The sequence below is a fragment of the Tinamus guttatus genome, unplaced genomic scaffold, assembly GCF_059628265.1.
Source record: "Tinamus guttatus ecotype Peru unplaced genomic scaffold, ASM5962826v1 Tinamus_guttatus_pri_ptg000075l, whole genome shotgun sequence".
NCBI lineage: Eukaryota > Metazoa > Chordata > Aves > Tinamiformes > Tinamidae > Tinamus > Tinamus guttatus.
Window position 1 is genome coordinate 1,397,275 of NW_028288609.1, and position 26,948 is coordinate 1,424,222.

General features: G+C 50.2%; 1 protein-coding gene across 2 annotated transcripts; it reads left to right on the forward strand.

Moving 5' to 3' along the window:
* The first annotated feature begins 6,612 nt into the window (after positions 1-6,612).
* Positions 6,613-26,566, forward strand: IGF2BP1 (insulin like growth factor 2 mRNA binding protein 1). 2 transcript variants are annotated; one of them, XM_088519849.1, is made up of 15 exons: positions 6,613-6,787; positions 7,880-7,940; positions 20,324-20,372; positions 20,864-20,915; positions 21,480-21,543; positions 22,826-23,107; positions 23,298-23,432; positions 23,684-23,806; positions 24,114-24,249; positions 24,373-24,495; positions 24,847-24,963; positions 25,149-25,223; positions 25,508-25,639; positions 25,768-25,881; positions 26,474-26,566. In XM_088519849.1, exons 1-15 carry the CDS (start codon positions 6,613-6,615, stop codon positions 26,564-26,566), a joined length of 1,731 nt encoding a protein of 576 aa, XP_088375975.1. The 2 variants fall into 2 exon arrangements, with proteins under 2 accessions (XP_088375975.1, XP_088375976.1); XM_088519850.1 differs by lacking the exons at positions 22,826-23,107; positions 23,298-23,432.
* Positions 26,567-26,948: the final 382 nt, after the last annotated feature.

The following is a 26,948-nucleotide window of genomic DNA, read 5'->3' on the forward strand; positions in this document are numbered from 1 at the left end:
GAAAACAGGGCTGAGAGTGACCTTTGCAGATCATCTATTCCTTCTCCTCCTTCCACATAGGATCAGCTCTACTTGAACCATATCAAGCAGACAAAAGGCAAATCCACTCCTAAAAGTGCACTGCAAACTTCCAGGGCTTTCAAACCCTGATCCCAACTAAGAACCGCTTCTGTCCTCAACACAGCCTTGCTGCTGTCAAAGCAAAAGAGGCTCTAGGCTTTCTCTGGGGCTATTTCTCTTCCCGAACCACCAGCTATGGCATCTTGTAGAGGAGGTTAGGGACCCTCACCTGCTTCTTTTTTCACTTATCCTGTTGCATCTTGAGCACGAGTTCTTGAAATACCAACATCTTTCTCTGAGTCCTGGCTCTGCAATGTGTGTCCAGGCATCTGCTCCTGTACCGGGCTGCCCGGGGTCCCACTGGCCACTTGCCTAGCGCAGGTCTCTGCTATCTCAGGCACCAAGGGCTTGTGCTGTTGGGATAGGAAAATACGTATCAGCTCCCATGTGCCAGCTCAGACTGCCCAAAAAGCATCTCAAGCGGCTTCTAGCTGAAGGCAGTGAGGATTTGCCCGGCTCCTGGTCCCATCCCTTGGGCTCCAACCTGCCCAGCTTCCAAATGTGGCTTCCAAATGCCCAAGGGGTGTCCCGCTCTGGTTTATGGAGCCTCAGATTGGAGAGGATCACTTCAGCCTCTCTTTTGGACTCAAACCTGCCTTTGCTTCCTGTGCTTCCAGGGATGGAAGAGGGTTTTTTCACAGTGGCAAAATACCAGATATATCTTTAAACACCAATACTCCCTTTTAACTGCAAACAAACCCCAGGGCCTTTTGAGGCTCCAGCAGTTGTTCTTGACTATGGCTGTTTCAGGTTCTCCCGGGTTGCCATCACTTTTGTAAAATCCCCCAAAATGAGAACCACAAAACACAGAGAATATAGACTTCTGCACATTCATCTCTTCCTTTTTTTTTTTCCTTTTTTTTTCCTTTTTTTTTTCCTTTTTTTTTTTTCCTTTTTTTTTTTTAAATGCATATCATATCTCCCTGGGAACAGGGACCTACAGCATATAGTGCATTAACTGCCGTAACAAAAAGCCAATGGTAGCAGCTGTAACTTCAATGCATACAAGATTTATTTTGACCCCAGAGCCATGTTGAAGTAAGAATCCTGCACTGCAACTTTTACCCCTGCGCAGCTGAGGCTGTTGCTGCTCCGAGACGGTGCAATGATGACCTCGACTTGCTCTAGCCTTAAATGCACCTGTGCTGTGCCCTGCCAGCCCTTTACCTGGCGGGAGCTCCCTTGATGTGAAAAAAATCACTTTATTCCCTCTTGGAGCAAAGATAGAGGCAGAACTAAACAGCTGTTGAGAATAGCAGTGGAGCTGCAGGCAGGGAGAGGAAATAACCAGTGCCGCTGAATCCCAAGTATGCACCAGCAGGACGGGGAACTAGACAACGGAGCGCACGGGAAGGCATCTGCCCAAGTGGCCGGTTCAGTAACGCGGGATTATTCCCATGCCGTGTCCTGGCTGCTCTCCCGCCATCCCTTCTCCCGCTGCCCGGCAGTGCTGGGGCTGCACGTCGGGCTGGGGGCACAGCGCGAGATTTAGCTTGTGAAATGACCTGTGTTTTTCAAGTGACCCGCAGCAGCAGCGAGCTCACACTGCCGTTTGCCACCTCCTGGGATGCATCACTGGGGCTATGATGAATTAGAGAAAAATGGAAAGCTTTAATGACCAAGCCTCTGGCTGCCTCACGCAGTGGAGAGTTTGGGAAGGGAAGGAGAGCACTAAGTGGTGGCAAAGCCTCCACTCCGCGGGGAATTCAAATGGGGACTCGCAATTATATGGCTCCCGTATTTGTGCTCATGGCATATGAATCTGATATAAAAGCATGTGCTGCAGCCTGCAGGAAATGTGATGCAAATACCTGGAGCCACTGAAAGGAAAACATTTAATCTGCGCTTGATATGTGCGGAGAAGGGTTGGAGAGGGCTTCAGGAGATCAGCTACTCAGAGAAATAGGGTCAGGGGGAGTTCAGCAGCGGCACAAGTCATCCTCCGAGATGCTTTCTGAGCTGCATTCGTTTAGCTTCTGCTTGTACCAAGACCAAAACTTCCCTCTATTCAAGCCATCCGACTCCTCAGAAGTGATTTTGAGCAAGAAAAACTGTAAACATCCAGGCTAGGAAGGTGTGCTGTGAGGAATTGTTACATGTTCATTTGGGGAAAAATTGAACATTAAAGGGACTGTGCTAACATCATACTTAAGGGGCTCTTTCCAATGAGCTTTTTCCTCTCTTTGCAGTTTGAGTTTCCTACTCAGCCCAAACAGCGGGCATTAGCCCTCCAAGTGAACATGACCATTTCCATGATGAAGGAAAAAAAAAAAAAAAAACCCTAATGCAAAGCACCTTTGTTTTGCTTCAATTCGAACATTGTTTTCCATGTGCACAAGCCCAGGCAGATACTCCAGTTTTCTGCTCTAGGAGACCTGGAAAGTGCAACCAAGTGGAGGCAAAACCAGAGCTGACCACCTCTGCAAGCCCAAGCAGAGAGGAGAGGAAAATAGTTGTTTCCTTTGTTTTTTCTTTTTCTTTTTTTTTTTTTTTTTTCTTATTTTGGTTTTAAAGAGACTCCAAGTTTTAGCACCATAGCTAAAAGATTTTTTCAAAATGTGAGATGATTTCTCTCTTCTTTTTATTTTTTCTTCTTTTATTTTTAAGGCAGGCTTAATTGAAGTGTTTGCTTCGTTTTTACCCGGAGCACTAAAATGATTTAGGAAATAGACAGCTTTTGCAGAAAGTTGCAGTTTTAGCTGTTGCCATCTGCAGCTCTGCTGCTTTGGAGCCTGGTGCTGCCCACGGTGCCCAGTGCAAAACTGTCTCAAAAACTCCTGCAAAACTGCATTTAAAAGCAAAAACTGCCTGGCAAATGCACGGAGAATTCAGGAGATTTCAAAAAAATCTAGCATAGAACCGGAATTAGTTTTCAAGGAAACTGAGAATTTCACAATCAGTTTGATTCTTAACAAATTTGTCAACACCAGTTTTAATCGGTGGGACCTTCTGGGATAGGAGCTTCTTTTTTCCTGGCATGAATGTTTTCCACATAATAAGTGAACAAAATGGGGTTTACACTGTGATTCCACTTAAGTAAAAGGAAATATTTCCCAAATGCCATACTTCTTTTATTCTGTTGAATTCTCACCTATGTTTTATGCACAGGTTTGCTTTGAGTTCAGCTAATTTCTACTGACATAGAATTGAAACAGATTCTGGGAAAATAAAAATCTCCTTTCTCTTTCTGATCTATGTATTTTACTGAAAACTTTCAGCCCTTGTTTATTTGATAGCAATTCATGCATGCTGTTGAAACTAAAGATTTTCCAGAGTTTCTAGAATTTTTAAGTACACCTTTTATTTTGTCAAAAGTAAACATCAGTGATATCACCAGAGATTAAAAAGTAAAGAAATTAATAAGAATAAAAACAAATTAAAGAAAGATTCAAACAACAACTGTCAGAAAAATCACAGATTATAATCTGCTCTAGTTTATCACTAATCTGTCATTATTGCTATTTCTATTTCAGATATTTTCAGAATGAAATCTACAATACTTGAAGAGTCTGCACGAATGATGCCCTTTTGCAGGAAACCCTTTTCACTGACAACCCCCCCACATTATTCGCCATTCCCTTTCACTCTTGCAATTTAACAAATTTTCCTAAGCACCTAAGTGGCAGCAATTGTTTATTGGACTTGCAGATAAATTGTTGTATTTGTTGAAGTGAGAATATGAATACTTCTGCCTGCCTCAAAGATTTATATCTAAGAAAAAAAAAAGAAAAAAAAAAGAAGGAAAGAAAAAAAAAGGAAAGAAAAAAGAAAAAGGAAAAATGAAAGAAAAAAGAAAAAGAAGAAAAAAAGAAAAAAAACACTTTGCCCAAATTAGGTTTTATATATAAAAATCACAAACAAATTTCTGTTGATGCAGGAGGGGGATGTTAGCAAATTTGGTTGTAAGCCCAGACCAACCGGCGAGCCCTCCCAACCTTTTCTCAAATCACAGCCCCATTTAAGACTGTCCTGGGGGAGGAAAAGGCCACAGGCGCTTTCCAACCCCTCAGCATCCCGGGAAAATCTGTGGCTTAGCTGGGCTGGGCTTTGCAACCTCCTCGGCATCGGCATCGGCAGCAGGAAAATCGTGTCCCCTGGCAGAGTCTCCGGCAGGATGAGGGCCAAGGGCCACGGGACGGGGGGACAGGCGACGGCGCGGAGGGGCAGCCCCCCCGCAGATCCATGCAGGAGCCTCTGCTGTTTGCATTCTCCAAATACCTCCCAGCTGGAATGCTCCAGCCAGGGGCTGCACTGATGCTCCTCTGCAGTTTCCATCTAAATTGAAGACTTCCCTCTTTGTTTGTTGCATTTATTTATTGATTTATTTATTTAAGGTTGGTTTCCTCGATTTCATCCTTGCAAAGGATTCCGAGACATGGGCAAAGGTACTCGGTAAACCAATAAACAGCAGCCACCAAAGTCCTTTGGTCAAGATCAGAAAGGCATGTGGAGGGGGATTTGTTTTAGCTGGTTGGCTTGTGACTAAAACTCTGTGACACCTGGAATTTGTCACAGCGGTGGAACAGGGTGAACGCTCCTGTTTGCAGCCAGGGAGAAGTGCACTTTTTGGGCTGCCGCAAATTTATTTCCAAATTTCCCTCCTCTCTCTTTTCCACCTGTGAGTGCTGCATGCGGATCACAGTCTGAAAGCCTTGGGAAGCCGTGCACGGACACAGCGGCTCTTGTAAAGCCTCCTCCGACTGATTTTTGGTGCTTTTCCATGTGCCAAGCACTGCAGCTGGCAGGATGGGACCTGAACTTTCCCTGGCGAATGGCACCTATGCAGTTTAACAGTCGTGATCCCAGAGGAAGGAGCAGATCCATCAGGGAAAGGGAAATCCTCTTTGCCTTCGCATGCCATCCTGCAGGATTTGCGCAGTGATCAGCGCACGCAGATTCCTTGTGCATCACCCCCTCGGACTTGCCCAACTTGTGATTCCCGAGCAACATCCCCTGTATTTAGTAACAGGCTCTCCTGTAGCCCTTGCTCAAGGCTGAGCAAAAAAATAACAATAAAAATAAAATAATAAGGGAAAAAATGACTCGGGAACTTAACGTGTCGTGTCCCGTCGGTGTCCCACGGAGGGGTGAAGCGAGCGCCGCCGCCCGCCCGGGAACCCGCCCCCTCCCCCGGCCGCGCAGCGGGGCGCGGAGCCGCCCGCGCGGAGCGGAGCCGGGCCCGGCCTCGACGGGGCGGAGCGCGGAGGCAGCGCACACACCCCGGGGGAGGGGGGGGTGGGTTTATTTCGGGAGGGGGAGAGTGGTGCCCCCCCCGGCCGCCCCCCGTCGTGGGGAGCCGAGCACGGGCGCGCGCGCTGCCGTCCGCGCGTTTCCCTGCGAGCCGCGGAAGGGCCGCGCGGGCGGCGAGGGGAGCCGGGGCCGCCCCTGCCCGGGGCTGCGCTCCCGCCGCCGCCCCCGGGCCGCCCGCCCCGTCGGGGAGGCAGGAAGGAGGCGGGTGGTGGTGGCTGTGTGTGTCGGGGGGGCTACGATGGGGTCTCGCTGCTATTTCCAACCCCTCTGGAATCTAAAAATAAAAGTCTCCAGAAAAGGCAGGCGGGGAGGGAAGGGGGCAGGGAGGATCGGCGTTGCCCGCAGCGCACCCGCCGCGTTGCCGTCGGGGAAAGGCCCTGCCCCAACGCGGGACCCCTTTGTGCCGAGAGGAGCCCCCCGCCTCCCGCCGGGGGCTTCCGCGGGGCCGCGCACCGAGCGCTTAAAACAATGCGGGGCCCCGGGGGGGCGGGCGGCTCCCTCCCCCGCCCCTGCCCCTCGGCCGTGGCGCCACGGGACCTCCCGGCCCCTTTGATGCCGAAGTTTTTTACACCCAGAAAAAAATCCCATTGAGGCACCGGGGCCAGCCTGGGGGGAGGGGCGCGGTGGGGGAGGGGCGCGGTGGGGGCGGGGGGCTGCAGCAGATGGGAAAGTTCCTCCGACGGGACGGGGCGTGGGGCAGGGGGTGTCCCCCCCCCACCATTGCCGCTTCGGAGCAGGGCGGGTGTGTGTGGGGGGAGGTAAATACCGTAGTATTTAAATTAAAATAAATAATTAAGTGCCGGCGGCTGGGCCCCCTCCCCCCAGGCCCCTCCCCCCGGGGGCCGGGCCCTCCCGCATCACCACGTGGCTTCCTCCCGCAAACATTTTCACTCATTTTTCCAGGTCGGTTTTATTTAGAGGCGGTGCCCGGCTGTCCAGAGGCGTCCGGTGACACCCGAGTGCCACTCGGCCGATTTGGGAGCCCCTGCAGCCGGCGCCGCCGCCCGTCGGAGCAGCGCGCCCCGCCGCCGCCCCCTCCCCGAGCCGCCTCCTGCTTCCCCTCCCCGGGGAGAACAAAAATCCCACACCGGAATATAGATACTTTAAAAAAAAAAAAAAAAAAAAAAAGAGCCCCTCTCCCCGCTGCGGGGTGGCAGTGCGCGGCCGGAGCCCGACGGCGCGGGCGCACGGTGGAGCCCCCCGGGAGGCGCGCTGCGAGCCCCGCCGCCCACCCCCGCCACCATGAACAAGCTCTACATCGGGAACCTCAACGAGAGCGTCACCCCCGCCGACTTGGAGAAAGTCTTCGCGGAGCATCAGATCTCCTTCAGCGGGCCCTTCCTCGTCAAGTCCGGCTATGCCTTTGTGGACTGCCCCGACGAGCAGTGGGCCATGAAGGCCATCGAAACTTTCTCGGGTAAGCGCCCCCCCCCCGCCGCCTCCCGCTTTTTCGTCCGCCCCCTCCTCTATTCCCGGGGCCGCGGACTGAGCCCTCCGGGCCGCATCCTGCGGCCGGGCAGGACGGGAGGGGCGGGTGGGGGGCGCCCCGACGGCGCTTGCAGCAGCGAGGGGCCCCGCGGGGGCGGGGGCGGGCGACCCCCTCCCCCCCGCGGGAAGAGGCGAGGGGAGGGGGGGGGGGTCGCCCCCCTCTCCCCGCCGCGGCGGCGCCCCCGGGGCGGGCGCGGTGGCCCCGCGGCTCCGTCCCCGCCGGGGCTGGCGCGGGGGTCCCGGGCGCCAGGCCGGGACTTTGGCCATTTTGATTTGAAACGGGCTTTTCCCGGGGCATGTGATGCGCGGGGAGCGCGAAGGTCGCCATGCTGCTCGCGGCGGGCGGAAAAACTGCCCCGGGAAGCAGCCCGATTTTGAAATTTTCGGGGTTTTTTTTTCTTTTTTTTTTTCTTTCTTTTTTTTTCGCCCTCCCTGTCTCCCCCGCCCACCTCTCCCGCCAAGCTCTTCCGATCTCCTGTCTTCCCCCCTTCCCCCCTATCCCAAATAAGCGGCTCACCCGATTTTCAAAGAAAAAAAACATTGCAGGAAGCAATTCTGTTAACAATTTTGAGCCTTTTCATGGAGGGAGGGGAAAGGAGGAAGAAAAAATATTATTAATAATAATAATAATAATAAATCCCACCAAAGGAGTTTCTGCGGGAATTGGGCACGAGGCGGTAAATAAAGGCCGCAGATTTTGGTCTCCAAACAAGGTTCCCTCTTTTCCCCCCGGTAAAAGGTGAGCATTGGGAAGGAAGGAATTGAATATTCCTAAAGAACTTTGGGCAGGCAGAGAAGCCCCCACACCCCCTGGCTGAAGCCAAGGGATAGGGAATGCAATGCACTTGTGAAGGAATCAGCAAAGGTTATTTGTGTGCACTGCCCCGTGGTTTGGGTCGAAATGTGAGGTTTCATGTGAGTGTTACCCAGGGTTTCTTTTTGTGTTTCTTTTTTTTCTTTTTTCTTTTATTTTTTGACTACTCCACCCACATTGTAAAAAACAGCCACATTTTGTTTTTAGGGAAAGTGGAGCTTCATGGAAAGCAGCTAGAGATTGAACATTCAGTACCTAAAAAGCAAAGGTAATGCAGTGTTTTATTTTGTGTTTTTTTTTTCCCCTTTTTTTCTTTTTTTTTTTTTTCTTTTTCTTTTCTGCTGTGGGGAGGGAAAAAAAAAAACAAAAAACTGTAAGAAACAAAAAAAAATTATCCCCAAATATGTGCATGTGAAATGAGAGATATTGGCGATTCATCTCCCGACCTGTCCCGGGCGATGTGGGAGTGGGATTGGATGTTTAATCTCCTTCATTTTTAAATAAATAAATAATTAATTAGGGCAACTTAACTTAGAGCAAGTTTAAGCCCAGCCGAAATGATGACCCTGCGGGCGGCCCAAGGTGATGCATGGCCACTGCGCGCTGGCCTCCGCGCTCCCGAACTTGTGCTCTGGGAGCGGCTCCCTGGCTTGCCCAGCTCCTTGCCCGGGAAGCAGCAGCCTTTTGTTTCCCACTGGGTATTAAAATAAAAATTAAAGAAAAAACGAAGGAAGGAGGAAAAAAAAAAAAAAGAGAGGATGGGGGATGTAATGGTGGGGTGGGGGTTTGGACTGCATGCCGGCTCCGATGCTGTTTCCTTGGGCTCCCCCCATGCCCTGCTCTGGCCTTTCCCGGCTCCGGCCTCGCCGTGCTCTTGGCCCTTTGTTGTGCGGCGCATGCTTGGGGGGCAGGGGTGGCGGCTGTTTGGGGCAAGAACCCTGAAAACCAGCAATGGCGGGAGGAGGAGGGGATGCTTTCTCCTTTTGTGGGGAGGTGGGAAGCAGGACCCCGTCTCCAAGCTGAGGAGAGGCTGCTGGAGCCGAGTGCTCCACGTTGGATCGCGCGGGCCGGGACCCACGGGCTCCACGTGACCAGCCGGCTCCGTCGCGGCGGCAGCGAAGTGAACTCCGGCTCCTGCAATTCTTTGCTTCTTCCCTCTGCTCCGCCACGATCCCCTCCTTGCTGGCGATGGTGGTGGGTCCGTGTTCCTGGCATGAGCCGGGCCTCCCGCCAGGCCTCAGCCTTTAAAACTTTGCCCCCAAACCTCTCGGTGTTGCAAAAACAGCTTTTTCTTTGGGGGGGGGGGGTTTGCAAAAATGCCTGAACCTCATGGTTTATCTCAAACCCCTGTAATCCATCCCCAAAATTGTGAGTTTTGGAACCCATGCGGTACGGGCTCGTCCGTACCAGTCGGCACAGCAGCTCTAATGCCCGGGAGCCAAAGGCGGCCGCGGGGACAGGATTCAGGCCGGAAAAAGCCCCCCTTTCCCCTCCCCATCGCCTGGCTCCATGATCGATAGCCTGGGCCCCAGCGAGGCGATTTCCCAGCGCTTCCTGCTCTGCTGCCCTTGCTTTCCTCCCCACGCCTTGGTGGGAAATGTGTCTGAACACAAATATTCCTTGTCGGTGTGCAAGTCCCTCCACCTCAAACTCAAAAAAAACCCCAGCAAAAATAGGCCCTTGGTCCTCCCCTTGCATCCTGAACTTTATTCAGTCTGGAAGCAAGGCTAGAGTGACTGACCTGGTTTTAGGGAGAAATGACAGGAATTGGGTCCAGCTGTTAAATTGCAGGGGGGAGTCTTTAAATTCAGCTCTGTGGCCACCCCTCTGTCCCTCCTGCTGCCCTTGGAGCTGCGGGAGCCATTTTTGCTGGAGCCTTTGCCCGGGGGCTCCCCCCTCCTCCGAAGGGCTCCTGGGCCCCTTCCCGCTGCCGGATCCGCGTCTGCTCCCAGGCCTTGCTGCTCCCGTCGCTGGGTCTTGGTTTGGGGGGAGCAAATCTGGGTTTTTGTGGGGGTCCTGGTGGGTTTTGCAGCCTTGGGGAGCTTTGTCTGTTGCCAGCACCATGCAGAATTTCCCCACACCACCTCTTATTTTCTCCTCCCTTTTCTCCTCTTTCTGGATAAAGGAGGAGAGGACGAGATTGCCTCTGTGTTGCCTGTTTTTCCCCCCCCTTTCTGCCTATCTTTAAGACTGGATTTTCCAGTTTAAAGACGCCCAGAACAGGAAATGGTTAATTAAGAGGAGTAAGGGCAAAATCAGATGGTTTTAGTGTGATCTGAAGCAAATGTCTCCCCCCAACCTGATAGGGATTTTTTTTTCTCATTTTGGTAGTGTAGAAATGTGGAAAACAAGTAGCGTTTATTTGTGTCCTTCAGCTAATTTATAAAATAAAAATTCGGCTTGATGGTTGTGGTTCTTCCATTTGAAACTGCAGATGATCATGGACAGTAAAGCTGGTGTGGGTAGTTTTTTTTTGCTTTGTTTTGGTTTTTTGTTTGTTTGCTTTTGCAACCTATGTAGCAAAATTACTTGTTGTAAAATCAATCTTGCATGTTGGTGTAGTTTGAAAAGTCTCACTTGCCCCCAGTCCGATCATAGAAGTGAATGAAAAAAATAAATAATGTGTTAACATTGCGGTGGAGTGAGCGCTTGATGGGAAGCTGCTGCGCTAAACTGACTGAGAATTGTTTAATTGCAGGGATTCCTCAAATAACACTTAAAGCTGCAAATTATGTTAATGATTATAGGGAACCATTTTAAATAAATGCTTTAGAAATATCTGACTCTAAAGAAAAGGCACCACTGGTGACATGTCACTTTGTTCTTTGCAGTGAATCCTTCAGAAACCCCCTCGGTTTCAAAGTTTTGGGGATTTCTGTTTTTATTTTTGCATTTTGCAAGTACCTCATTAATGTTTTGAAGCTTTTTTTTTTTTTGTAACTTTGCTGAGCCAAAAAAAAGACAAACTTAAGTATATATATATATAAATAAAATTTTAAACCTGAAAATTGTTACATGCTTTATTATCCAGAGAGTTGAAGAAGGAAAGATACTTTAAAAATAAGTTCAACTTCTCCACTTTAAGATTAAGAATGGTTTGGGGAGGGGGTAGGGTCTCTGTGCCACTAAAAAGCCCTAAACAGATAGCATTAAAAAGAATGAATGAATGAATGAATAAAGGAGGAGGGGTGAAATGGGAAGGGGGGAAAAAAAAAAAGTGAATCCATCAGGCAGACATTCCAAATATGAGGAATGTGGAAGTGAGTCGACCAGAGAGAATGAGACCAAGTAATTGGGGGGGAAACAGAGAGTTTTGCTGGTAACAGCCAATATACTTAAAACTAAAAGGATTTGTGCAGGACGTTTTTAAAGCGATTCATAAACAACATGTGTGTTTAAAGAGTCAGTGAACTCCCAAGCAGGAGTGAGAATTACTATATGTTATTAATTATGAGACAATTTAGTGGAGCGTATTGAGAATTGGGTGGATAAATCTTGAATTGTCTTTTTTTTTCCAGGCTTAATTTCAAATTAAGGTGGTTGCCCACCATAAAAGCACTCTTTTGTGTGTGCAGAATCATGGAATTAATTATTCATAACGAAATGTTTAAAAACTTTTGGTAATCGCCATTGCAAATTCTTTGTTCTTAAGTATTAATTTGAAACTATGCCTTCCTGCCTAGAATTCTGTGAATCCTGTGAAAACTGAACCTAAAAAATGAAATAGTTCTTTTATTTGTGTAAGATAAAGATACTATCTCAAATGCTGGGACGAAATGTGTTTTTACACCATTCTTAAGGTCGCTCCCCTTAGAACAGGTCTGTTTTAGAAGTTACAGTAGCATTTTTAAAATAGCAACATATTAATTTACAGCAGCGTTCGAAGTTGAAATATGAGCTGAATGCTACTTTCTGAGAATTTTGAGTTTATATGATTTCATTTGTTATCATCACTTTGATAACAAAGAAGTAAGAATCTCAAGACTTCTTTGGGGATTTAGTGCACAAATGTCCAGCCCTTAGCTAAAAGGCAGCATTTTAGTACTTGTTTTACCCGCCTGAGAACTGGAGAAATTTGCAAATTAATGTGTTTTGACACACTTCTATTGGGGAAAAAAGTTAATAATAATTAGTCATTTTTTCATCTTCCACTGGAGAGTGTTTTATCGGGTAAGTGTAAAACTGAGACACCCTGGTGGTGGTGGTGGTGTTTTAATAAATCTGGGGCAGAAAGAATAAATGCAACAAGGTGCAGCCCGCAGTGACTGTCCAAGAAGTACCTTGGTTTCCTCCTTTCCAAGCAGCAGCCGTATCTGGAAAATGGGTAGAGAAGCTGCGAATAGGGTTCAAACCGTTATTTTTCACCCATGGAAAATGCTTTATGGGTGCTTTTTGCTATAAGCTTGGTGATTTCTAATTGAGACAGAAAGACAAGATTTGCCAGGCTGGCAAATGACCCCAGCCATTGCCGGGGCGCTTCTCTGCTTCAGTTTCTTTCTGCCTTTGCCTTTTAGGTTTAGAAGCGAGCAAACAAACCCTGGTGATAGGGATAAGGGAAGTGGGGTTAAAGTACTCCCTTTGAAAAGCGAGACCTTTTTAGAATTTAGAAATGTGGAAGACTTCTGCCCACTGCCTCCCCCTGCCCCGGCGACGTTAATGTTTTCCAGAGTTGCTGGTAGGGTCTGGGGGAGTTCAGGAAGCGCTGGAGCTGCTCATGCTGCCTAAGGTTAGTCCAGGGCTTTGCTGCTGAAGGAGGAGTCGAAGGGCTCCCAACCCCTTTCCTCCCTCTCCTTTAAAAAAAAAAATATTTTTTTTGCACCCTTTTTTGTACCTCGAGAGGTGCAAAAGTTTTAAGTCCAAATGTTGTTTTTCGATGTAGCTGGGGGCATTTCAAGGCTCAGCTGAGGCTCGTGCTCCTCCATTGTCTGCGTTATTCCATGTGGCCAGGTGCCCCCTTCTGCTGCTGGCCACTGAAGGCTTTCTGGCCACCAAGCAGATAAGGCTAAACCCAGAGAAAAGGGGGAAAAAAAACGCAGGGAGGGAGGCATGCTGTTCTCTGCATCATCACTGACTAATGGGTGCAAGTCTCTGTGCACCTTTCTGTGCTTATTTTACCCCATTTAGAGCTTGCAAATGCCCACAGAGGATCTTCTGCATCTGGTTGAAAAATGCACTTGCCCGGCAAAGTTTATGCAATTTAAAAAGAATATCAAGGCACAGGCAGAAAGGGCGCAGAGATGCTGGGGAAAGAGTCCACTCACTGGGAACACTTCTCTGAACCTGTTCCAGGATGAAGCTGGATGCTCAGACCCATGAGGGCTTCTCTTCTTGTGCTTTACACTACTGCTGTTCCCTGCTGTCTCCTTATTTCCAGGCAGCACGCAAAGCTGGGATCCTCTGATTCCAGAAAATTGTGTGTGCACTTCTCTGACTGTTCCTGGATCCTTTGTAGGGACCACGGAGCTGCTCCACCTGCCCCAAAAAGCAGTGCATGCATAGAGGGAAAGGGCTGCGATGCTGCTCAAAATGCCTCGAGCTTAACCTGGCTCCTGTTTTTTATGATGTGATAGTGTCCTGGCAAAGTGAACATTTGTCTCTGTTGGAAAGTTGGTGTAAGATGTTATTTTAAGCTTATTTTCCTAAAGCCTGCCTGCGTTTTCTTACTCTAGTTGAGTAGCACCTGGTAGATTGGTAGCAGGAAGTGATTCCTCCTCGCAGTGGATCCCGTAGATCATCCCATAGATGAATGAGAGGTCTTGGCAGTTTTGAGCATGTTTGCTGTCTTGGGATGTGTCTCTCCGAAGCCCCTGGAGGCGATTCCCGTGGCTTGGCAGTGCTCAGGACTCCAAAGTGCTGGTGCCACTTGGGATCCGGCATTTTTGGGATGCCTGGGTGCCTTGCACGTGGCGCGATGCCCCTCTCTGCCTTTGGCTCTTCCTCCCTCCTCCAGCATCCCTTGCAGGGAGCTTCCCCAGTGGGACTTGTAACAAAATCCCTGCAGCAGCGGAGGTTTGAGGTTCTTGTGTAGAGCTGCATGCAGGAGAAATCAGCATGGCTGGTGTTGTAGATGGGGCAAAATTGGGCAAAATCAGGATGGGAGTGGAACAATTTGCTCTTTCTCCTCTTCGGGCTAGAGCATCCCTCAGACAGCGGCACAAGAGCGTCCTTGGGCTGAGCTGAGTTCCCAGCGCGCGAGAGCAGGGCAGCCTGAGCCGCGCTCCAGAAAACGGGAAAATAAACAAGGATCTGTGTGTCTGCCTGTCTCAGAGGAACGCTCACGATCCTGCAGGAAATGGGTCATTTATTTTATTGTAACTGACATTTGGGAGCTCTGACATGGTCAGAGCTGAAATTTCACACTTTTCTGGCTACCGGAATTGTCTGGTCTGTATGGAGAAAAACAGTTTAGGGGAATAAAACGTAACCCACACATATGCTGGGCAGAATGGGGTCTGCGCTTTGTTTTGAGGAGTAATCCACCCGGTCATGTTTAAAGCGCTCCGAAGGCAGCGCAGTTAGAATAAAAGCAGCGGCAAAGCCGAGCCCCAGGAACGGCTCAGAGCTGGCAGGGCTCCATGGAGAGCGCAGTGAGATGCAAATCCCGCGGCGGCCGGGGGTATTGCGCAGTGTAAACAGCCTTCAAGATTATGGCAAAATTGATTTCGCAAAAACGGAGAAAGTTTCGGATGCTGCCAAAGGTCCTGCTGCCGTTTCCTTTCACAAAAGGGAACTATCCTATGGGATATCTCTATCCTACGGGAACTGCATTTGTTGCCGAAGTGTCAGAGATGGGAGAATTAGGATCTAGATCCAGGGAGGGGGAAAAAAGGGTGCTCAGTGTCAAAACGTTCACCCACAGCTGGAGCCAAATTTTCCAACGTGCATTTAAGGATCTGACTAAAAGTGGCATTTTCCGATGGGATTAGCTCCTGATGTGCCGAACGCTCTTGAAAAATGTGCCTTGCGATTTCTTTTCATCTCATGGTATTCAGATACATCAGCCTGCACTGGCATGGAGAAATCTCTTCTGTGGGGACTATATCTTGTGTTTTCATTGAGGAAACATGTAGGGATCTGAGTGTGGAAAAGATTCGGAATTGTGGCTCTGGTTGCAAAATAAGGCGTTTTGCGAGTATTACCTGCAAGGAAACGCTGTCTTTGTTAGGATAGTGCAGCCCACAAGCAGTTTGTGTCTCCAAGATCCTGGAGATCAGTTGAGCAAAGACCAGGAGAAAATTGTGAGCTGTTCTATCAGGAAGCGGCGCTTGCGGCTGCTACACTCTTTTATGGAGCTTTTTGTGTGTGATTCCTTGAGAAACCATGAATCTTCGCTGAATTTGTGCTTTTCAGCTCAGATTCATGAGGTTCCTAAGGACATGTTTTTAAAGGGGGGACTTGTCTTTTTGAAGTTGATGGGCCTGCCTCAACATTCAAATGCGGCATGTGTTGAGTTTGAGCCTAAACATACAACTTTATATGAACTTTATGTAGTGCTTGCTTAGCATGCAGTCACAGCTGAACTAATAATACAACAAATTTCCCTGACATCCATAGCCTCTTCCTGCTTATGGGCAAGATGCAAAGAGGCTCTGGGTTTTTATATTCGATATGGACTCAAGAAGAATTTCTGGGATTTTTTTAATACTGTGGGTCGACTGTGGAGGTTTTGCTGGGAAGCCTTTACCCAGCATGTGATGATATTTCTGCACCGCCCTGACTGCACATGCCTGGCATGAATATTTGCACAGTGCAAATTTTATATTTGGTTTCCCCAAATACTTGTCCATGCAGCTTTGAAAGCTACTTTCCAACAATGGTTGTGCCAGTAAAGAAAAAGACTTGGCCATGTGAATGTTTATGGAAGGCAGATAGGAGAGGGGGCATGAATGTGTCTGAAGGGAATTCACTTAGGAAGAAATTCAGATCAGCTACTTGGGCGATTTTGTGCTGGATTTCCCTAACTGTGCAATGAATTTATTTGGTGTTTTTTTTGTCAGTTTGGCTTTTAATACTACCTGGATCAAAATAGCTCCCTTTGATCTTCGAGGGCTTCTTGTCCTCGTGCAGTCATCACATTGATTCAACCTGACCAGGCTCAAAACTTGCATTAAATGACGCAGCTCCCAGAGGCACACAACTAGGCAAGAACCTGGTTTGAGCACCCTCTTTGAGCACCCTTGAGCTCTCAGACAGCTTCCAGGCCTTGTAGATGAGAAGAGTTGTTCACAAATGTGATGTAAACCTACCTTAAAAGTATCAAACCCCAAAATGGAATATATACCTTATCTCATATGTACTTTTATTAATGTATTCTGCATAATATCAAGGATGGAGATAAGTTCACAGCCGTTTGGAGTTGGAAATGCTACCTGTGACTTGTTGGACACTTGTGGATGATGTTGTCTATTCCCTTGCCTAGATGCCTTAAGAGTTTGTTGTGGGCAGTATATCTCCTTGTGGTCTCTGAAGTGCTTTGAGATCCTTGGGTGAAAGATGGGGTGAAGACCAAGTCTCACCACATCTCTTCTACGCCCTTCCACAAGTAACATTAGACAAGAAAATTTACCTCTGACCACTGCGTTAAGTGACATGTTTATAGTTCAGCTGGTGCTTGGTTGATGCACAGTTTGGTAAAGGTCTGTTTGAGACTTGCCATTATGGGTTTTCTTGTGGGGCAAAGATCGGCCATCTCATTTCAATGGCCAGCAACTCAGTAGCAATGTGATCCAGTTGCCTCATGTTTGGCATTATCTAGGAGGATATTTCCATAATCCTCTGCCCACTTTTCAGAGGCATCATGTTCCATTAAGAGTTTGTTATTGGGATGCTGGTTGTGGGCATCTGCAGAGCTAGGTGGCCACACATCACTTGGTCTGGGGGCATGTTCAGAGCATCAGAGAGAGCCTTTCAATATGTGGCAACCTGCCAGCAAATTAGAATGGAAAGATAATGCAAAATGGACACATTGTCTAAAACTCATCCGTCTTTCCTTTCTCACTGTTAAATTTGTCCTGTCCCCAGATACTTGATACTGACTTTGGCAAGAACTAAATGCAGAAGTCTAGGAGCTAAGGAGACTATTTCTGTGGGCAAGATGAGGATGAAGGTTCGTGTCAGAGGTGTCTCTGAGATTTCTTGCATTTTTTGGTGCATGGAACACTGACTGCTCTCAGAGGCCATTGCTTAGCTGGGTGGATATGACTTGTTTTCCATGCCAGAGCTAAGCAACTCCCCATACATATGCTACCAAAGGGGAAAAGGAAGAGTGGAAAGGTATCAGAGCAGGTTGGTAGGGGAGAGAATATGAGCCAGAACATCGTTCCTCAAGGTTTTAGGCATCAACCTGTCCCTTCCCTCTGCATCCACGATGCGGCAGCTCTTTAAAGGAATTCTCTGAGGCTTTCAAAGGGAGGTTTGTGGACAACTCCTCATTCTCGGCAGCGCCTGGAAAAATCTCATCAATTATTAGGTATGGTTCTCCGCGTGCAAAGCGGTTCCGAAAGAGAGGTAATGGGCAGAAACCAATTAAACAGATTTATGAGTCCAAAATCAAATTGTGGTAGCTGAGCTGATGGATGGAAAGGATTAATCACGTTGTGCTGGCATGCCAGAGATAATTACTAGCCACAGCAAGAAGATCTGCACGCGATTCTCGTGTGAAGGACGCGCACATATTTCTCCACAATCCCGGGGCCACTTCCCTTCTTGCCGCTGTCCCTCTTCCCACAGGCTCCATATTGGGAACTAAAGGGCTTTGCTGGTCTCCTAAAGGCTTGATGGTCCTCAGGAAGGATCTCTTGGTTCTCTAGCAAACCTTGCTCTAGCTAGCAAACCTTCAGGAGTCCAAGCCTTGGCTGGGTTGGATTTTTCTGCCACCACTTTAATCTAGTTATTAAATGTGTTTGCATCTTTCTTGCTTGCTCTCTTTCTTTCCTTCCACCCTCAAAGCCCTTTTTCACCAGCTGTCCGACGCTTCCAGTGCTGGATCTCTTTTCAGGAGAGGGAAATAAATACTGTTTCCCGTTCCCGGTTATCTTTCTGCGGGATACTGCTGAATTGTAGCACGTTTTAGGACTTTTTTTAGGGTTCTGCCTCTTTTTCTCCTTTCTTGGGGTGCATGACCATCACCACTGCACGTTGTGGGATTGAAGTCTTAGTCCCAGCTGGACCAGCAGCATGAAGCCAGCATGCTGGGGACTGAGGTGACCGGTGACATGGGCATGGGGGGCCATGTGTGGCAGTGGCGCGGCCAGGAGAGGGCAGTGAAGACCTTAAATCTGGCAAGCCTGAATTCTATAAAGAAAAAGATCCCGAGACTCGTAATGTGGGGGTGTCTCTCTAACACCCTCCCCACCGTGGCCCTTTGGGCTTCTTGCAGACTCTGGGGAGCTGCTTTTTCCAGAGTTCCACCTCATTGCTGCCCTGAGAGTTTGCTCCCAGCTGCAAAGGCTGGGAAAGCTGTAACGGGATCCATTGTCCCTTGGTGAAGAGCCGTGATGGGATTGCAGATACCTGAGCTCCAGCTGGCATCAGCGAGGACCAACTTGGGCAGATTCTGTCTCCACAGGGTCCATCCAAGTTGCAGAACCCACTACTGATGTCTTCACAAGGCTTGTGCATGGAACAGGCAGAAAGCAGGAGGAATAGGAGCTTTCCCAGTGCTTGGATTTGGAGCATGATTCAGCTTGAGCCCTTGTTAATGCAGCTTGAGGAGGGAATTCGGATGCTTATCTTGCCCCCTCCTTTGTTGGGTCCTTCCGCTTTCTTGCTGGTGATGGGAGCATCGGAGATATTCCAGCGGCACGGAGCTGCTGGCGGATCGCAAGCGGATCAATTTATAAGGGAAAAGCCAGCAATTTCAGCCACAACTTTTCCTTCAAGTCCCCCTGGCAACGTTTGTGTCTTAGCAACCACATTTTCCTATGGAAAAATGTTTAAAACATTAAAAAACAACAACAACAATAACAACACGTTAAGCACAGGATTAAGTGCTTTTCTGAATCAAAGCCTAACTAGATAAATGAAAAGCTGTTAATTGAATCAGGGATGCACTGTGTTTTCAGCCCCTCAATTTGCATAACATTTGCATGCGATTGAAAAGCCATCATTAATGTTATTTACTTCTAGTAGGTCCCCCTATGTCGCTGGCTCAGGCCTGCCGAGTTGGAAGCCGTCCTCCTCCGGCCCTGAGGAATTCCCTAAATTGCTGCTTCCGGCCTCGCTGGGAGATGGCCCAAATTGGCTTGTTGGTCAGTGCTGGGGGTTGCCCAGCACTTGGCTTGCTTGGCTTGCTCCTTTTTCCTTAGCCCCTGGTCATCTTTGCGCTGGGAAATAGGTGGCAGCGGATGGACAGGGTCACTGGTGCTGGGAGGTGTCAGGTACAAAATGCCATAGCCGCATCCGTATCGATCTGCTGCTGGAAGTGGGTAGGACATTGGGGCAGCTCTGGGCTTGGTGGCAGCTCCACCATGTTTGGGACTGGGAGTGTTGGCACCTCTGGAAGGAAGATGCGGGGCTTGGGGCTGAGCCTCCTGGAGCATTAAAAGTCATTTTCTGCCTTGTTTCACCTTTCCCAGTGGGTGAGTAGTGCCAGATCTTCCTGGCTGTCCCGCTCAGAATTGAGCAGCTTTGGGAAATGTTGTTTGGGGGTTTGTTTGGGGCCTTTGGAGGGATTCGGGGATGTGAGCATTTAAATAGGCTGCGCACTTCGGAGGAGGCTCTTGGGTGGACGCTTTTACCTTGTGGGATTAAGCGAGTCGTGAGGAATCCCTTTGCTGTCAGCAGGAATTCCAACTTTCTGGGCTGGCTCCGCTGTGAATCAGCACTCTGTTGCTCAGGCCATGGCAGCGGGGCCCTCGATCCCTGCTGCATCCTGGCTCCGCTCGCACGGGTCTCCCCTTTCCTGGAGATCTCTCCTCCGGGCGGGAATGAAATCCTGCGGATAGAGGGAAGGGCCCGGAGGCTCCTAACCATTGCTGAGGCTGCCTGCTGCCGGGTGACAGGAGCCGAGCCGGGGGCTGCGTTTGCCCCTCAGCTGTCAGATGCAGCTGCTGGACATGGGGATGGCGCCGACAAGCTCGGATCGGCATTGCAATTGGAAAGGTTTTTTTTTTTTTTTTAAAAAAAAAAAAGAGGAGCATCTATTTTGGGAGAGGGGAGGTGACGAAGAGGCCAAAGCACAGGCAGAGGGCTGGTAGAGGAGCAGGGTTTTTTTCCCCCCTGGATTTGCCTTGGATGCAAGTGGGGGAGGGAGGCTGCATGCAAATAGGGCTGCCTTTCTGCTTCCCAATCCTTGCGTTTAGGCTGGACGAACTCTTTCTGCTTTCATGGATGGGACTGCGTTAAGGCTCTAACTGGTGCGGAAGAACCCAGGGAAGTGTCTCCTTGTGGCACAGCCGAAACTCCTGGCATTAATTCGGCTCTCCATGTGAGCCGAAACTCTTGGCATTAATTCGGGTGTCCTGGGCTCTTCTCACTCCTCTGCAAGGCAAGAGCGAGGGCTGGGCATCATGTGCCGAAAGCCATCGGATACCCCGGGAGCATGTGGAAACCCAGAGCTTGGTTGGATACGTCAACTTGAAAAAATTCAATGTGAGACAGCTGTACTTTTGACACCAAATTTGGTTTTAAATCGCTTTTCATTTATTTCAGGAGCCGGAAAATTCAAATCAGAAACATCCCACCCCAGCTGCGATGGGAGGTAAGAGGAGCAGTCTCTGAGCACTTGCCACAGAGGAGCATAGATCAGATTTAAGGACTAATTCCCATGCAGCTTTCTGTGCTTGGCAATAAAGTGGATTTCTCCTTTTGCTTGTTGTTAATTGGAAATAATTATAGCAGATCCATTTAGCTTATTCCCCTTCCATGAAGGGAGCAAATTCTACTGATGCGAGCAGCGTAAATGCTACTTAAAAAAAAAAAAAAAAAAAGAAAGGGGGGGGGTGTTATGTGATCTCCCCATTAGATGAGGAATGAAATGGAATAAATGAAATAAACGCTGGGACCCTTTCCTGAGATTCCCTTTTGCCCCCTGCTTCCCCATCCTTGGCTGGCCCTGAGGCTCCCATGTCCTGGGGCAGCCAGTAGCTCTGTTAGCCTAATTGCTTGCAAAACCTTAATGACTAGAAAGCTGCTTTTATTGATTGATGGTATTTCCTCAGTGTGTAACATGGTCTCTTCTCCTTTTTCCAGGTTCTGGATGGCTTGTTAGCCCAGTATGGTACTGTGGAGAATTGCGAGCAAGGTAATAGGGACGAGGAGAAAAAAAAAGAAGTTCACTTGCTGTTATTTGGGTATTTTCTACTCTGGCTGTTTTGGGGGACAGGGACCCTCCCTGACACTCTGTGCGTGAGCCTGTTGGCATCTCCCCACAGCCGGTACCGCTCGGCGAGGCCGGCAGCCTGGGGATGCCGAGCGTCCTTCCGACGACTTGGGCCTTGGCTCCGGAGGGCAAGGTGTGAGGGCCTCCCTGGAGGCCAGTGGGGGCCGATCTGTCTCGGCTTGGCAGATTTATCCTGGCTTCTAATGGTGGTCGGTTGAGACATTCAGATTCAATATGGCCCCTGGGATGTTTAATGAGAGTACAGTTTCCATAGGGCTCCTGGAAACGGAAAGAGGGCTCAGAAGAGCCCTGGGGATGGTCCCTGGCTCCAGCAGGGCTTGGGATTGGTGTCTTCCTCCTTTTACTGCCTTAGTGCAGAGCATGATGATGCTTTGGGAGCCTTCAAGCAAGGCAGGAGGGTCACGATTCCCTAGGGACACGAAAATGCTTTGCCCGTGCTCTGATTTCTGCCTCTTTTGCCCCTAGTGAACACAGACAGTGAGACGGCTGTTGTGAACGTCACCTATGCGAACCGGGAGCAGACCCGACAGTGAGTGACCTGCAGTCCTGACCCCATTCCCTGCCCCTTATTCGCGGATAGAGTCAATTTATCCTAGAAATCTCAAGTTTGAGGTAATAAAAAAGGAGGCAAATCTCAGAGAAGATTAAAGATGTAACTTTTTAGTCAAAGGAGAGCTGAAATTTCCTTTTATTTACATGATTTCTGGAGTTATGGTTTCAGAAAAGGTAGTAATGATATTAAATATCACTGGAATTGTAGGCACGAGACAGTGTGCGTCCTCATGGGGCGATGGCAATAGCATGGGGAGGCTTTCGACTCTGTGCCTTTCTGCGCTGCCTGGGGAAGATTAGGCTTTACACTACATGCAAATGGAAAATTAATTGGGTCTTCAGTGCCGTGTTTATTTCCCTTTCCTTTTCGCCGAGATGAAGGGTTCTGGAAAGCTGTAAAAGGGATGGGATCAGCACTTTGCTTGGAGGGGAGCCAGGCAGAGCACAGGCCCGGATTGATAGATTTTTATCCAGGAGGGTTTACGTCACCAAGCCTGGCACTTCTCAAATGTGGCCGCTGCGACCACACCACCATCCCCGGGGCTTTCACGTGCGCTTCCTTGCGCCAAGTCGCGCGCTTCCAAAGCACCCAGGAGGCTTCAAGTGTCAGAACTGCGGCCACCGTGGATGTGCTGTGGTCGCGGCTGCAACAAAATTTTGCAATCACCCGGAGCAGATGGTCCCCACGATGCCCAGATCTCAGACGTAAAGCCATAATTTTAAGGCTCATAATCCCCGTTGAACTCTGCATCAGGATGGGGTTTTCCCACTGGGGAAGCTCAGGATGGAGGAGCTGTATCCATGCGTCTCCGCTGCTGAGTTTGATGCCGGCAGTTGTTTCCCAAAGCCAGTGGCAGCAGATGAGGTTTCTGCTTGGTCAGCTGTGGGTTTCTTTTTTTTCCTTTTGCAAGAGTTGAGTCACTGACTGCTTTCCAGGGAGTCGGAGTTTGGGCTGTCTGCTTAGAAACCTTGGGAATGGGAGGTGCGGAGCTGTGGCCGCTTTGCTCTTGCTGCCGGCTCCATCTACCGGCAGCTCACAAGTCTTGCAGCCAGCTCCAAAAACGCCTGCAGGGAAATGGATCTAACCTACCAGGAAAAAGACATAAGGCAGAAAGACTCGCTGACCCATTGCATCCAGCCCTGCCCTCATCCCTTTAAATTGCTCAGCTCGTCAGGCTGGAAAATCCTACTGAGCCCTTGCAAAACAGGGGGGAAACAGCTCCTGGCACCAACCCTTTCCTTCCCTGCTACCCTTCTAGAGCCATCATGAAGCTCAATGGCCACCAGCTGGAGAACCACGCGCTGAAGGTCTCCTACATCCCTGACGAGCAGTCCGTGCAAGGGCCGGAGAATGGGCGGCGGGGCGGCTTCGGGGCCCGCGGTGCCCCCCGGCAGGGCTCCCCCGTCACCGCAGGGGCACCCGTCAAGCAGCAGCCGGTGGACATCCCCCTCCGTCTCCTGGTGCCCACGCAGTACGTGGGGGCCATAATCGGCAAAGAGGGAGCCACCATCAGAAACATCACCAAGCAGACGCAGTCCAAGTGAGTCCCTTCTCAGCTTCCCACCTGGGGTTTTGGGGAGCGGCTCCTGCGGCTCCTTGGGTGCAGAATGATCTTGAGATGACCTGCGGGGACATATGGGGACAGCAGTAGCTGGTGCTGCATCTGTGCAACCACTGGGCCTGGCATCCTCTGCCTGGCGCCTGTGTCATTGCCACTTGTGTGCTCGCAGGATTGACGTGCATCGGAAAGAGAACGCGGGAGCCGCGGAAAAAGCCATCAGCATCCACTCCACCCCCGAGGGCTGTTCCGCTGCCTGCAAGATGATTCTGGAGATCATGCAGAAGGAGGCGAAGGACACTAAGACGTAAAGTTTCTCCCTTTCTCCTTGCCAGTGCTCATCCCATGCGCGGTCCCGTGCTGGGCTGCAATGCCTTCCTAGCACCCAGAGCAGGATGATGCTCCTTGCGGGAGCCTTGGCTCTGCACTGATTAGTTTGGGGGGATTGCTGGGCTGAGAGCATGGGGACTTTGGCCTTACCCATCATTTTGTGCCTACCCCTTTGCCTTCTGGCCGTGGTGATGGTTAACATTTTTTTTCTCCCCTTCCTCCCTCAAGAGCTGATGAAGTGCCTCTGAAAATCTTGGCCCACAACAACTTTGTGGGGCGCCTGATTGGCAAAGAAGGGCGAAACTTGAAAAAGGTGGAGCAGGACACAGAGACGAAAATCACCATCTCGTCGTAAGGCTCCTAACGCTCGTGGTGAAAAACAGGGCACACCTTTCTCAGCCTGAGGGTGTTGGCGTGGCAGGTTATGTGCGTGAAGCAGGTTGAGATGTCTGTCATCTCCATACCTGTCCCATATGTCTGGGAGGGCATAGGCAGGTGTGGCCTTTACAGCACTAGGTCCCTGCTGCGATGGTGACAGCAGCATCCCTGCTGTCCATTAGCCCAGTGTCCACCTTCAAAAACAGAAGGAGGACACGTTGGGAGGCAGGGCAGGGGAGGAGGGATGGCTCTGCTGGAGTGACACTCAATTTCCTCCCAGCTTGCAGGACTTGACTCTGTACAACCCTGAAAGGACCATCACAGTGAAGGGCTCCATTGAGAACTGCTGCAAAGCAGAGCAGGAGATCATGAAGAAAGTGCGCGAAGCCTACGAGAATGACGTGGCAGCCATGAGCGTGAGCGCGCTTGGGGTGGGAGAGGACGGATCTGCTGGATCTGCCTGCCTCCTGGTGCACTCCAAGGGGTCTACGGGGATGTTCTGGTTAAAGCAATGACAATTTCTCTCCTCACTCCCTCAGTTACAGTCTCACCTCATCCCTGGCCTCAACCTGGCTGCGGTGGGCCTCTTCCCTGCCTCCTCCAACGCTGTGCCTCCGCCTCCAAGCAGTGTCTCTGGGGCAGCTCCCTATAGCTCCTTTATGGTAAGTGAATGACTTGACAGCGGGAACTGTTCCTGTTTCCAGCTTGAGGAATCTGCTGGCTTCTTGGCATGCAGGGCTGGATCTCCTCCACCCAGAGATCTTGGTTGCGGATGGGGTTGTGTCCTCAGCATCCTTTGCTGGTTTCAGTCCATGCTGGTTTCAATCCATCATGGATGCTGTCTTGAGGCTTTGAACCTCCTGCAGACCCCATGGAGACCCCCCTCTAATGGGGGCTGGTCCGGATCAGTCCAGCACCTTTGGGAGCTGTGTGGGTCTCCCTTGGGCTGTCAGGGCGGGGGTAATGGCTGAGCTGAGCCCAAAGGCTGACACCACCGCGTGCTCTGCCTGCAGCCTCCGGAGCAAGAGACCGTGCATGTCTTCATCCCTGCTCAGGCAGTTGGTGCCATCATCGGCAAGAAGGGCCAGCACATCAAGCAGCTCTCGCGGTTCGCAAGTGCCTCGATCAAGGTAGCCTTTTCCCTGCGAGCAGCTCTCCTGTAATTCTGCCTGTGGGTTCAGAATCACCTTCTTGCACAGCAAGAGCTCCTCCCATCTGGAGGAGGAAAAGACAAGGCCCAAACCCCATTGTTACCTTTGGGTGGCTGATCATGGCAGGTGCCCAGGGCCATGACCACCTCTCTCCTCCATTCCAGATTGCACCTCCGGAGACACCGGACTCCAAAGTGCGCATGGTCGTCATCACGGGCCCTCCGGAAGCTCAGTTCAAGGTTGCTTTGTTGCTGTTTCTGCAAGGAATTGGGTGCCAGCTGGGCTCTGCAATCCTGCAATTCCTGGGGCAGCCCCTTTCCTTCCCAGCAGAACAATAACGGGAAGAGCCGAATGGCTGCATCCCTCCCTGCTGTGCATTGGAAAACCCTCGAATCTGTGGCTGCATCAACAGCCTCATCCCTGCCTGGGGCTCCGGTGGTCCGAAAGCACCTCGGGCTTGGGGACAGTGAGGCCAGGGCAGCTCGCAAGCTGAATTTGACCCCTTGTCCCCTCCCTGCTGCAGGCACAAGGCAGAATTTACGGGAAACTCAAGGAAGAGAACTTCTTTGGACCTAAGGAAGAAGTCAAGCTGGAGACACACATTCGGGTCCCCGCCTCGGCTGCTGGGAGAGTCATCGGCAAAGGAGGCAAAACCGTAAGCAAAACTCCAGTTTGGGAAGAGCCGGCCAAGGGAATGTGGGGTTGGTCGTGTCCCTGCCAGGTGAGTGGGGGTGGGTTTCAGAGGAGACAATGGTGATGAGGGGGCTCTGCCCCTTGCCGCAGGTCAACGAGCTGCAGAACCTGACGGCAGCCGAGGTGGTGGTCCCACGGGACCAGACCCCTGACGAGAACGAGCAGGTCATCGTGAAGATCATCGGACATTTCTACGCCAGCCAGGTAGGGCTAGGGAAAGCTGGGGCGCTTGCCCTTGTGGATTCTCTGATGTCTTGTGAGGGTTGTGTCTACATAGCATCTCCTTCTGCTGAATTTTTTCCCTCTGCTTAGATATTTGCAGGTTTGGATAGCTGTGAGGTGTCCCCTGCGTCCTGGGCGACTGCCTGGGCCAGGTGCCTTGAAGGGGATTGCAGGGGGAAGGAGAGAGGAAGAGAATTGCTTGAGTGCATGCACACACATTTACAGAGTATGACCTCCCAGTGTGACTTCCTGAGGAAACCTGCCTAAAAATGGAACAGGAAGGGCTCTCCAGGAGTCACCTTGCCCACCACCACCCCCATGAACAGTCAGATCCACAACACCATTCCCAGCAAGCTTCTCTCATGTTGTTAAAACCACCAAGATGGAGATCCCGCGCTCTCCCACCAAATGTGTGGGCTCTCTCGAACATCTCCTCATTTTTCCAAACAACCAGAGTCTTTTCCCTCTCTCTGGGATCTAAGTAACCCATCAGCGATCAGGGAGGGCTGAATCTGTCATCTCGGGCTTTGCCACCTAGCTCCCTGCAGCTCCACTCTGCTCTTGTCACCCGCAGATGGCACAGCGCAAAATCCGCGACATCCTGGCCCAGGTGAAGCAGCAGCATCAGAAGGGACAGAGCGGCCATACGCAAGCACGGAGGAAATAAGAGCAGCAGAGATGGCAACGTGGAAAGGGCAATGAGCCGAGGCCGGGCTTAAGAGTGACTGGGAATCAGTTACCGTAGACAGATGCTATTTTTTTTTCCTTACTCGACTGAGATTAAAAGGCAATTGGATTGGCTTCCAAAGGAGATGTCCAGGATCAAAGCAGAGCGCATGATTGGATCTGGTTTTTAGCTCCATGTGCTAGAAAGGCTATTTAAATGAAACAAGAGGTGCTGTCCTCTTATTTAAGTAGCCTTTGGAGGCACCCGAGCTGCCCTGGTGACTCTGGCCCTGCCAGCAGCACAGCCAAGGGAAACGTTCCCAGTGTGGGATGGCACCTTTGGAAGTGCTGGATTTTCATTTGGACTTCCCTATTTTTATTAT